Raw genomic sequence first — 13,841 nt, forward strand, 5'->3', positions numbered from 1 at the left:
ATTTCTCAGTCAATGTGCCAAGCATCAGTCATGTGGTGGAGTAAGTGCTGATTTGAGGACATTTACCCATACAAGTGGCTTATCATTTGGCCCCACCCCTCCCCCCTTTCCTATCATACACATTCAATGAAAACATCATTTAAAAAAATCACTTTCTTCATTGAAATTAGTAGAAATATAAAAGTTCCCAATACAATAATCTCACAAGGTTATGAGGTATTCTAGAGAGATTTTCCAACTCAATAAATCATAAATTTGGTGATATATCTAACACATCACTATCACAGGGAATTTTCAATGGCAGTTCTGTTGTAAGATTATTAAGTTTGACCAAGGCAGTTTCACTAACAAATATTTTACTTACAGGATATGAACTCTTCAGTGGCAAAACCAAGAGTTTTTATAAAACTCAAGGATATTTCAAATCTTCTATGGAATAACAGTTTACATTGAACCCTTAAAGATTTTTCTTTTTACTATAACACTTCCTCCAGTGGAAAAGTTAAGCACATAAATAAACAAAGAAATACTGATTTGCTTTCTGCACATAGCAAATTAAATCAAAATTTGTTCAAGAAATTTCATCAGAATATCAGCCAACCGGTTCTTTTGATCCATTTGTCACAACATAGTACTTTGCCAGAGTTCCACTTAAATGCTTGCCAACAGTAAAATCAGCATCACTGTAAATTCTCAAATATTCCTCTCTGTAATAAATAATATGATAATTTAAAGTGCAACTCAATGCCCGTCCTCGGTAGCTGATTAAAACTATAGCGTGAACAGTGTTATTCATCACAAAAGTTATATATCTGGATGACTTCTATTGAAAAATACGAAAGACATTCAATTGCCTCATGACAGGAGACAGAGGATGAAACTGCATCATTTTGATTGTTCTCTTCATGTTCAATGGGAACTGAGATCATAATGGACTCAACCAGTTGAAATCTTTCCAATATCTGTTCAGTGTATTTTTCTTCACTTACCATAAACACTGCATTCTCATTTTTCTTTGTTTTCATGCCAAGGAAACTATCAAGTGTAAGTGTCAATATATCAAATACACATTGTAAAATATTCAGAAATACAATAACAGTCATGACTTCCATCAGCTGCAACTTTTTTTATGTAGAACCCAGTGGTTTGACAGTAATCTCAGGTTTTCAAATCTCGTCCAATGCATTCCTCAACAATCAGTCTTCCCTTCTCATTCCATCTGTAAGTCTCCCTTGGCCCAGTGTTTTGGGTAACTTTTCTGAATTTTTCCCCTTTTCCTAAACCTTATCAGTCATTTTCCTTCAACCCTCCTCTTCCCCTTCATCCCTTCTGCCAAAAGAAGGAGCCACTTGTTCCAAAAGCTTGCAAACTTTAATACCTTTTGTGTGTGTGTTCTCCTTACACTGAATGGTGAGTAGATTTTTCATCTGTCCAATTACATCATATTTTGAGAACCGACCAACTAGTACGAGGACTCGAGATTCATTTTTGGTAGTCATGAAAGTACACTTCCTGTACAAGCGGTTTTTTTGGTGGCATAATAATGCGACTTTGGAAGTGCACTTTTAGGTAAATATTGCTGCTCATTTCACTCACAGAGAATTAAGCTATGCTTTTAGGTTCCTGCCTAACAACACATTCAGAAATCGCGAAGTATTCACAAAAAAAGCAAAGTAGTTTTGACAAGCATGACTGTAAACATTCACTGTTATAAAATTTAGCTGCAATTTTCAAATATGCCATAATTTACAAACCATATGATGCAAACTTAAATTCCTATGAATGAAGAAAACAACAGTTAGCTAACTTTATTTAGGAACGGGAAGAAATGAAGAACATTATCATCATTCGTTATCAACATCTCACTCATGATTGATTGTCTCGATTCCCTATGCTTCACTGCGCCATTACCAAAAGCTGCATGTCACATAAAAACAGTCAACAACGTAAGTGCACTTTAACTACTCAAACGTACCACAGGTTGTAAGGGCTTTTGGTGGGAACTGAAGACCTACCAGTATGATTCGAGACATGGACTTCTATATTGCAGTGTCTGCTCACAATACTTTTGATAATTTTTGTTCAGCATCAAACATGCAGTTCAATAATTATTCTATTTTCATGTTAGGCCACACTATTTTGTTCAGGAGGAGAGGGTGGAGGAATCAATAATTCTGTTCCCTTATCTATAAGTAATTCCTTTACTTCCTGGTTATTAAATTCTTTCCCTGATCACTTCTAAATTGTTAAACGACATGGCCACTGGTTTGAACTTCATTTAAAAACTGTTTAAGCAGATAATACACTTCATTTTCCAGTTTCAAAAAGAAAATTCAACTGAATTTGCTGAAATCGTCTTTAAAACATACTTTATTGTTGTGTTATGTCCACACTATAACACAACTAATATTCCGTGATAGTCAAATTTATTTGACCTTCTGACACTCAAAACAAAACTTAAGTTCAACTACACAACACTTCGCTGGCTGTAGCGCCAAGGAGAAATCAGAGTCACTAGTAGAGAATACAAGTCCAAACCACTGCCAACCAGTCGATACCGACGTGTCGCAAGTTTCCAGCCAGGGAGGCCACAGTACGGTTCGGTCGTCATGAATCCAGCACCCAGGTAGCAGCACAGTCATCGGCGAAGATTGAACTGGTTAAACGGGCTCAGGGAGCTAGCTTAAATCCACAGGTCCGGCCAATCAGAGTGTTGGTAGACGGCGTCCTTATACGGTTGCTCACTCTGGTGGCAAGGGCAGCACCACCAGGGTAATCTGCATCGATAGTGGTGTGTACGCTGCCGCTAACCCTGCGCCGACGCGTTCACTTGCGCCAGTTGCTGAAATTGTGTGCGGCGCCAGCGGTACTCGCTGTGTGTCCCGCGTGTTGTGGCACGCCACGCTGAGCTGACGGCTGCTGTGCAGCGGCCGATACGACAGTTATCTTGAGCATACCCAGAGAAGGTGTGGTCGAATAAAACTTGGTTGGACTTTCAAGGAAGTAATTACCAAGAGTGAATGTGCAACCAAGTTTTTGTCACCCTCATATAGGTCAACCAACACATGCACCGATGGAGAATGTTGTGTAGAACATCAATGCTGTCACTTTGTATCGCAACCCATATCTATTATTGCTGCACATTGTATATCAATTCGGCATACAACAGAATACAACAAAACAACAATTTTGACTACCAGTAATTTATTTTGGGGTAGCATTATTAAAGATTCCAGGGAGATACAAATGGCAGAAATCCTTATTACTGACAGCAACTGCCAACTGCACAACATACAGAATTCCACTATTTTCAGAATTTGTTCTCAGCAAAGGCAACAGAATATGCCAAGGGCCATGGTGAGCAGCAACCCAGCAGACAGTCAGTGCAAAATGTGTACAGTGCACTAACCAATTGTGTGGCAAGAGTAGCCCATGCCAGTCACCAACAGTTCACCTGAAGATGTTTGGCACATACCTAGATGAAATATTGTACGGAGTAGTGAACAATGACCATTTGCACTTACAAAACATCACCGAGCAGATTAGTTTTCACCAGGGATAATCTACACATTGACTAATTTTTACAATATATTCAATAAGGAATTGCTTTGTCTGTTTCAACATTTTTAGTAACCGAAATTGATTTATGGCCCTATAATGATCCATACAAGATTTTCTATGTAATGTAAATAACAACCAATACTAGTTTACTTAATATATAATGTCATTAATTACGAACAGTACAGTAATATTTGTACGGTGTCAAACACTATGCAGGAATACCCTAAAATCTATGCCACCCATATTTCAGTAAGTAAAGAGACTCTTCGCTTAAAGGTGAAAAGTAATGTTCTCAAACTAACTTTTCGTCAGTAGTGAAGGTATGCAGAACGTTTTTTTCAGTTTGATTTGTAACAGTTACAAGCTTATCCTAAAATTCAAGAAAGATATTACATCATAATGTTAAACCTTCCCTTATAGAAGCCCTAAACTTTTTGTAAGTATTGCACAACATAAAATACAGAAGCTGCAAATCAATATCACTTCATTACCAGCCTATATGTATGTCTGCACAAAAACCTGTTGTGAGCAGACAAACAGAAACTAGCATGTTGTAAGTAACACAAGTGTGCTTTGTTTCTTTAATTTACTGTATACTCTTTAAAATCAGTATTTAAAAAATCTGATTAACATATTGTCACATTAAGAATATTTTGAAGAAAGGTTTAGACTACTTTGTGGATGACGGATCCAAAAAATGCTGCTGTATTTGACAACACCTTGATGACAGTGCTAGCACTACAGACAGCGTACAGATGCAGTCTGGATTATCAACAAAACTGGAATGTAGCAAGAATATATCAGCAATGTGAACTTTGTGCAGGAAGGATTTACCAAAGATAAATTCTGCATTTACCTAATGTTACAAAAATTTCAGTTACAAACACAGTTTTTATTAAACCTCCAGTAATGTGGGAAAATGAGTTGGTTTTGTACTCTATAATAATCCGAAGATCAGGCTACTACACTGTCAAACGAATACCATACAGAAACAAAGGATGAGAACCAACAACACCCTGTGCATCTTTTAAAATGGTGAAAGAAGATATTTTCATTTTCTGAAAACCAACTAAGTTACAGGGAACATTTCTTGTGGTTAATGAAACGGAAGGAATCACCAGTTTCCTGTTTAGGGAATATGCCTGATATTCACAATGTTCTCTAAATGACTTTAATCTGTTGTCAATACCATCCTCATTATTGACAGTATCTGTTGGGTTGGCAGAAGAGCCAACACCGTGTTACTAGAGGAGGCCAAAGTGCACGCGTTTTAGCTCACGCAGGCTGGTGTGAGGAGGGAAGAACTATACTGACGTGAGGTCTGGAACATGACAGGGAATGAGAATTCCGAAAGCGGACGTAATTAGTTTCATACTTAACTTTAATCCCTTAATGATGAATGTCGCTCTTGATGGTACATGATTCACAATATTATCTGTTCAGAATAGTAACTGAATATGGCGCCTTGCCAGGTCGTAGCAAATGACGTGCTGAAGACTATGCTAAACTGTCGTCTTGCCAAATGAGAGCGTATGTAATCAGTGAACCATCGCTAGGAAAGTCGGCTGTACAACTGGGGCGAGTGCTACTGAGTCTCTCTAGACTAGACCTACCGTGTGGCGGCGCTCGGTCTGCAATCACTGATAGTGGCGACACGTGGGTCCAACGTATACTAACGGACCGCGGCCAATTTAAAGGCTACCACCTAGTAAGTGTGGTGTCTGGTGGTGACACCACAGTATCATTTTATTTGAAGATGGTATGATGAGATCAGTCTTGATATTTCATGAAGATTGCCACTGCAGATAAATGTCCGTTATTTAATATTATTTGCAGTGCAAGAGAGAGAAAGAGGAGGGGCACATACCTGTACTATTGTAGTTTGTAAGTGTGAGGGAGATATTGCACTCAGTCCCTTCAATGAGCAACAAGTTGTAAGGCATGCCCTTTGTATAGATGACTATTGGAAAAAAATGCGTACATACAATGTAGGTATGAAGGTCTAAAATGGTGAATTCTATACAGACAATCATCAATTAACTTCTTTTAGAGAAAAGTTGCTGCCAACAGAAATATTATCGAATCCAGAGTTCTGATCAGTGAAGTGGTTTTTACAGAATGTAGAATTTTCATCTGTTCCACACAGACTATGCCGTAGTTATAGAAGTTATCTATAATGTCTTTGCTGAAAGTATACATACTTTCCTTTATTAGTTTCAGGCTCTACTCCTTATTATATTAAACATACCTTGGTTTTGAGCTAGTTGTAAATTATTATCACAAATGTTAATACACTATAGAGCTTTTGGGATTTCATTGTAGCACCTATTGAGGCAAAATTTTTCCATGCCGATCAAAACAATTGGTTAAGTCTTTGCATTAACAACATCATACACTGAAGTAATTTATTTATCTAAAATTAGTGATTATTCAAACACATTTTCCTGATTTACACCAAATGTCTCAACACTTACTGAAACTACTGTTATGTAGAAACAAATGAACAAGCAGAGTACATTATCAATGATTCACTAACCTGTGAGTAGTTAGTTGTGTTACTCTGTTGTGAATTTATGTAACTGATGCTTGTAGGTACAGGATTGTCCACCTGAAAAGAAAGAGAAATCACACCTGTTATAATACACATACCAGAAACAATTTATCTGGATAAAGTCAAGCTGAATATATTTCTGTCAAAAGTATTTATTTCTAAAATATCAAATTAATGAAAATCTATAGTTTCAACACAGCTGCTGATAGTAATGTTTCCCCCTACTGTCAGCCAATCATAATAAGCTTCAAAATGTGGCATTCATTAACTAAGATAATGATTGTTAACATTAGGGCACAAGAAATATTGCTTTACACCAGCATTCCATCATGCAAATTATTTGATGGGAAACTATATAATACCTCTACCAAATTAAGAAAAAATGCTAAAATCCAAACAATGAAAATTTTTAAGGTAGCTGTAAATTTGTTTAAATAAACTCACATGTTATCATCAATAATTAGGAACTGTATATGAAGTTTCTATGTTACATAAATCCTTTGTATCATTCCTTCTGTAAATGCACGTTTGACCACAAGCCCTTTTATATGAACAATCCTGAAACTTAACATTTTATGAGTCTCATAGACGGTTGTTCCAGAAGTGTACCTCCCTCATAACACTGCTCCTAACATGACGCTCAGCAAGCCTGCACAGTACTTAACTTACTTGCTGGTGGACATATACATTACATTAATACTTCTTCCATAGACCATGAATACATTTCGTAATGATGTGGAACATCTCACTTTAACATAAGTTTTCTTTACACAATGTAACAAATTTTTTTCAGTGATTACTTCATATCTAAAAATTCACGTAATTTGTTTTTAAATGTTGGTTGGCTATCTGTCAGACTTTTAATGCTATTTGGCAACTGACCAAAGATTTTTGTCACAGCATAATTCACCCCTTTCTGCGCCAAAGTCAGATTTAACACAGAATAGTGAAGATCATCCTTTCTTCTAATGTTGTAGTTATGCATTTCGCTATTTTTTTGAATTGGGATGGGTTACTAATAACAAATTTCATAAGTGAATATATGTATTGTAAAGGTGCTGTGAATATCCCAAGTTCCTTAACTAAATGTCTGCAAGGTGATCTTGGGTGGGCTCCAGCTATTCTGATTACACACTATTGTGCAATAAATACTTCTTCTCTTAATGATGAATTACCACAAAATATGATGTCATATGAAAGCAGTGTATGAAAACAGGCATAATAGGCTAATTTATTGATATGTTTATCATCAAAATTTGCAATAACCCTAATGGCATAAGTAACTGAACCAAACCATTTCAGCATATCATCAATGTGTTTCTTCCAATTTAATTTCTCATCAGTTCACACACTCAAACATTTTGAATGTTTCTTTTTGATTAATCCTTAGAGAGTAACAACCACAAGCGACGCTCTTTAGCAGCAGACAACTGCTGTATTATGACAGATTTCCATTAACCAATGAAACTTCTTAGAGGACATTGTATTTCATGGTTATCTAAGCATATTTCAATTAACATCAAAATATATTTTTACTATTTCATTACAGTGTTTGATCAACATTTGATAGTATGATAATAAATAAGTATTTATTGTTATTCAAATAGAAATTTACTTTCACAAAATGTGGACAACTTTGCTGTATCACTGACTGTGTTAGTTGCTGTCACAAATGACCCCAAAAAGAACAGACACAAAGTTTGAGTAATATAAACAGAAGACGACTAATTTATAATTTTTCATTTTAATAATGTCTTATTTCTTGAGAACAGTTATTTCATCTACCATTACTACTCACACTTGTTCATTTATCATCATTCTGTAGTTTCTAGACAATTTGTTACAATTGTTCACCTTACTTCATCAGCCAGTACAATTAAATAACACCCAAGTTTTCTCTTCACAGAAGGATAATGGTCATACTTTATGACCAACTTTATTTCCATGTGTGAGTCATACTTTTACTCCAATCTGTTCCAATCACGCATTGCTAAATTTTAATTTTGGTCCTCAACCTACAGCTTTTAAATTTCAGATCAGTTTTGGTGTTCTGATAAGTTTCAGTCTACAAACATGCCTGAGCCACTGTTCAGTTTTTCAAGTTTTAAACCAAATCTTCATCCTTGAATGACTCTTTCTATTTAAACTGATTTCTATTCCATGATGAGTGGCCTCTCCTTGATACCATGCTTGTCACGAAATTCATATTACCTCCCTAGATTTTACTATCCTCTACTTTGGACATCCACCAAATTACCATAACATAAGAGGTGGGAGGCACTGCGAAGTTTAGCTCTCAACTTTGAGAGAGAGAATTTTCCAGCCAAATAAAATGTATTTTCCCACAATGTTTCATTTTAGTTAATATTTTCAGCATTTCTGAATCTGCTTCTGAGCTGTAAAAGTGCTATTTCTGTCAAAAATCATCCAAATCCCCAAGACACTACCCAAATTGAACCCTGCCTGGAACAGTTACGTCCTCCATCACAGCAGGACCCACCTCCTCTTCCTCAAAATCACCCTCTCCACACCTTCCAGGAATTTCTGACTTCCAGCCTTGCCTCTCAATCCTTCTTAAAAAACCTTAATCCTACTCCCAACATCACCACTGCTGAAGCCCAGGCTATCCGTGATCTGAAGGCTGACTGATCCATCGTCATTCTTCCGGTGGACAAGGGTTCCACGACCGTGTACCTGATCGTCGGAAGTATTTGGCTGAGGGACTGTGTCAGCTTTCAGACAATACCACATACAAAGTTTGCCAAGGTAATCCCATTCCTGATGTCCAGGCGGAGCTTCAAGGAATCCTCACAACCTTAGGCCCCCTACAAAACCTCTCACCCGACTCCATCAGCCTCCTGACCCCACCGACACCCCGCACCCCTTCCTTCTACCTATTTCCTAAAATTCACAAACCCAATCATCCCGGCCGCCCCATTGTAGCTGGTTACCAAGCCCCCACAAAATGTATCTCTCCCTAAGTAGATCAACACCTTCAAACCATTACATGCAGTCTCCCATCCTTCATCAAAGACACCAACCACTTTCTCGAACGCCTGGAATCCTTACCCAATCTGTTACTCCCGGAAACCATCCTTGTAACCATTGATGCCACTTCCTTATACACAAATATTCCACACGTCCAGGGCCTTGCTGCGATGGAGCACTTCCTTTCACGCCGATCACCTGCCACCCTACCTAAAACCTCTTTCCTCATTACCTTAGCCAGCTTCATCCTGACCCACAACTTCTTCACTTTTGAAGGCCAGACATACCAACAATTAAAGGAAACAGCCATGGGTACGAGGATGGCCCCCTCGTACGCCAACCTACTCATGGGTCGCTTAGAGGAAGCATTCTTGGTTACCCAGGCCTGCCAACCCAAAGTTTGGTACAGATTTATTGATGACATCTTCATGATCTGGACTCACAGTGAAGAAGAACTTCAGAATTTCCTCATCAACCTCAACTCCTTTGGTTCCAACAGATTCACCTGGTCCTACTCCAAATCCCATGCCACTTTCCTTGACGTTGACCTCCATCTGTCCAATGGCCAGCTTCACACGTCCGTCCACATCAAACCCACCATCAAACAACAGTACCTCCATTATGACAGCTGCCACCCATTCCACATCAAATGGTCCCTTCCCTACAGCCTAGGTCTTCGTGGCAAACGAATCTGCTTCAGTCCGGAATCCCTGAACCATTACACCAACAATCTGAAAACAGCTTTCACATCCCGCAACTACCCTCCCGACCTGGTACAGAAGCAAATAACCAGAGCCACTTCCTCATCCCCTCAAACCCAGAACCTCCCACAGAAGAACCCCAAAAGTGCCCCACTTGTGACAGGATACTTTCTGGGACTGGGTCAGACTCTGAATGTGGCTCTCCAGCAGGGATACGACTTCCTCAAATCCTGCCCTGAAATGAGATCCATCCTTCATTAAATCCTCCCCACTCCACCAAGAGTGTCTTTCCGCCGTCCACCTAACCTTCGTAACCTCTTAGTTCATCCCTATGAAATCCCCAAACCACCTTCCCTACCCTCTGGTTCCTGCCCTTGTAACCGCCCCCGGTGTAAAACCTGTCCCATGCACCCTCCCACCACCACCTACTCCAGGCCTGTAACGCGGAAGGTCTACACAATCAAAGGCAGAGCCACGTGTGAAAGCACCCACGTGATTTACTAACTGACCTGCCTACACTGTGAAGCTTTCTATGTGGGAATGACCAGCAACAAACTGTCCATTCGCATGAATGGACACAGGCAGACAGTGTTTGTTGGTAATGAGGATCACCCTGTGGCTAAACATGCCTTGGTGCACGGCCAGCACATCTTGGCACAGTGTTACACCATCCGGGTTATCTGGATACTTCCCACTAACACCAACCTGTCAGAACTCTGGAGATGGGAACTTGCCCTTCAGTATATCCTCTGTTCTCGTTATCCGCCAGGCCTCAACCTCCGCTAATTTCACGTTGCCGCTGCTCATACCTCACCTGTCTTACAGCAACATCTTTGGCTCTGTACTTCTGCCTCGACTGACATCTCTGCCGAAACTCTTTGCCTTTACAAATGTCTGCTTGTGTCTGTGTATGTGCAGTTGGATAAGGGTGTGTGTGCGAGTGTATACCTGTCCTTTTTTCCCCCTAAGGTAAGTCTTTCCACTCCCGGGATTGGAATGACTCCTTACCCTCTCCCTTAAAACCCACATCCTTTCGTCTTTCCCTCTACTTCCCTCTTTCCTGTTGAAGCAACCATTGGTTGCAAAAGCTTGAATTTTGTGTGTATGTTTGTGTTTGTTTGTGTGTCTATCGACCTGCCAGCGCTTTCGTTTGGTAAGTCACATCATCTTTGTTTTTAGATATATTTTTCCCACGTGGAATGTTTCCCTCTATTATATCCAAAAATCATAAAAATATACACAATAACTGTACTTATCATTTCATTCAATGCAAGCTTTTCCCCAGCTTTTAAGGGAGATAAGTCACACATTTATAAACTTAAAGAGTGCACACAAGTGATAAACTGGCCCATTCTTGAGCTCATGCACTCCTCAATAAGTTATCTCTGATTCCTGTGCCAGTGTGTTTCTCTGGGAAAAAGGGATCTTTTATTCAATGAACATGCCTTCTAACTTTGTTTGCACATTCCACAATTTTATTAAAGTTACACCATATTCTAAAACGTTAATTTTACATTTTCCAGTAGTTGATGCACACACAGTTCTGTCAATCCCTAAAGACTGCCCATTGCTTTAACAGTCACTGCTGCAAATTCAGAAATTGGAGCCAGTTAACCTTTCACAGTCTTATTTGTACTATCAAAAACAGCAGTGAGCAACAGGAATAACTTGTCACTGAAACAATAACCATTACACTTGAAAATACTTGAAGTGTGAGCATAAGTCAGTCAGCTTTTAACCACCACATCTTACATGTACTGAGGTTCTTAATATTTATTTTCCATCAAAATCTCAAAGAGATGTCACACCAAATGCTGTATTAATTTTCAAAGAAAGACTATTTTAGTAAATATCTTCAACCACGCCATTACATTTCATAGTTCCTTGAAAATAATAATTTTCTTCCATCCAAACCCAACAGCTTACCATTTGGAAGGATAAAGAGACATAAAAATGAACTGGATCTAATCCAGTTTCAATCATTATTGAGCTTTTCCCTTTCACTAAAGGAATTTCATTATGCTGTGACAAATATATTTTTCAATGCAAAAGAAAAAGAAAAACTTATAAAAAAATTTCAGGTCTAAGTAAAAGCTAGCTCGGTAAAGGAGCAATTTTCTTTTTTTTCCCCCTTCTTTTTCACACAGAAGACGATCAGCTAAATACTAGCTGCCAAAGCAATAACTAAAGCTGGCCTCAGATGGCTACACTATTTTTCTTTAAAAAGGGTAAGGGGTCAAATTTGCAGCATTTGATATATTTAAAAAAAATTCCAAGGATACAGATCATTTGGAAAATTAAGTATAACATATACATGAACCAACAGTAAGATGCAGGAAACAATACAAAAGTGAATGAGACTATTCAAATTCCAGAATGCTGTTATATAAAATTCTGCAAATGACCTGCCTCATCTTTTCTAATTCCAAAATGCTGTTATATAAAATTGTGCAAATGACCTGCCTCATCTTTTCTAAGTGGAAAAAGTCAAATTCATTAGAGAGAATACTTATGCTCCAACAGAATGAGAACTAACAAGGAAATTTTAGTGGGAAATACACAATAAGACAAACAGAAATGACCTTTTGATTCAAAGACAACGATTACACGGAAGTCATAGCAATTTATGGTGGTCTCCTGGACTTCATGAAAGGTGGGACATGGCTCTTAATGGAAGGACAATACACACCCTGCAACATGCTACCATGCTGGCCACAATGTTGGTAAGGAGTTCTTGTGGTAGGGCATTCTATTTCTCCTCCAGTACGGTTGGCAATGCTGGATAGTAGTTGGTGCATTTGGCCATGTACTGCAGCATGTCTGTCCATGCCATTCCACACATTCTCAATGGGATTTAAGATGGTGGAACAGGTAGGACAGCTCCTCCACCTGTGTTGTGTGATGTGGTCACGCACTATCATCCCTAAAAATGAAGTCAGGGCTGAATGCACCCCTGAAAAGATGCAAAGGGTACAGAATACAGTGTCATAACAACATTATGTGCGCCGGTGGGTGTACTGAGTTCAAAGTTATGGAGATCGGTATGTGCACACAATGACGGCATTATGATGATGTTCAACAATGTTCCTGGGAGGACTTAAGTACCCTCACATGGTGAGAGGTAAGAACCGTAATGCGCCCAGGAACACTGTCGAAATGATTATTTTAGTGGTCTAGGTGTTATGGCATGGGGAGGCGTAATATTGAATGGGTGTACTGACCTCCATATCTCTGAACAATGTGTGCCTGTTGGTGTGACACTGCACTACTTCCCCATTTGCATCTTTTCAGTGGCACATTCAGCCCTAACTTTATTTTTATGGATGGCACTGTGTGACCACATCAAATTGCACAAGTGGGGCAGCTCTTGGAATGAGAGGGATGGACTGACCCGCCTGTTCCACTTACTTAGGTCAAAATGAGCATGTGTGGGATACATTCGGGAGATGTACTGCAGCATGTCCACATGTGCCAGCAGCTCTCCAGCAACTGTCAACCACAGTGGTGGAGGAATGGAATGCCCTATCCAAGAACTCTTTACCAATCTTGTGCTTGTGGCCAGCATGGAAGCACATTGCAGAACATTCATTGCCGTCCATAGTAATCACACATTCTATTAAGAACCATGGCCTTTTGTAATGTCCAGGGGACCATCATGAATCACAGTAACTTCAGTGTCGTTATTGTCTTTGAATGGAAGTGCCATTTCTGTTCTCATTGTGTATTTCTTTCAGTTGACTTCTGTACTATACGTAACAGTTCTTTCTATGTACAGTCCAAGTTTCATCAAGTTATGTTTCTTAGTAGTGATACTTTATGAGAATGTTACTTTTATCCTTAAATTATGCACAACAGTTTATATATAAATTAATGATGCTCTTTCAGGTTACGTACATCAATTACTTTTAGCTATTATCTGCAACTTCTTTCAAATAATTTCGCTACATGAAACTGTTTATTTGTTGATTTCATTGATTTTTGCCCCCTTTTTTAAAAATCTTCAGATATTCATCCTTCTTGTCAATGTTCTACTGTGAGCA

The 13,841-nt window shown here is 38.8% G+C and overlaps 1 protein-coding gene across 2 annotated transcripts in view; it reads right to left on the bottom strand.

The window, feature by feature from the left end:
• Nucleotides 1-13,841, bottom strand: part of LOC124795419 (CREB-regulated transcription coactivator 1-like) — a 372,101-nt gene that overhangs the window by 44,515 nt on the left and 313,745 nt on the right. For both annotated transcript variants that reach the window (XM_047259442.1, XM_047259443.1), the window contains one exon: nucleotides 6,098-6,169. In XM_047259442.1, the coding sequence (XP_047115398.1) occupies nucleotides 6,098-6,169 (72 nt within the window). The remainder of the gene's footprint in view (nucleotides 1-6,097; nucleotides 6,170-13,841) is intronic.

Source organism: Schistocerca piceifrons, chromosome 4, assembly GCF_021461385.2.
Source record: "Schistocerca piceifrons isolate TAMUIC-IGC-003096 chromosome 4, iqSchPice1.1, whole genome shotgun sequence".
Classification (NCBI taxonomy): Eukaryota; Metazoa; Arthropoda; class Insecta; order Orthoptera; family Acrididae; genus Schistocerca; species Schistocerca piceifrons.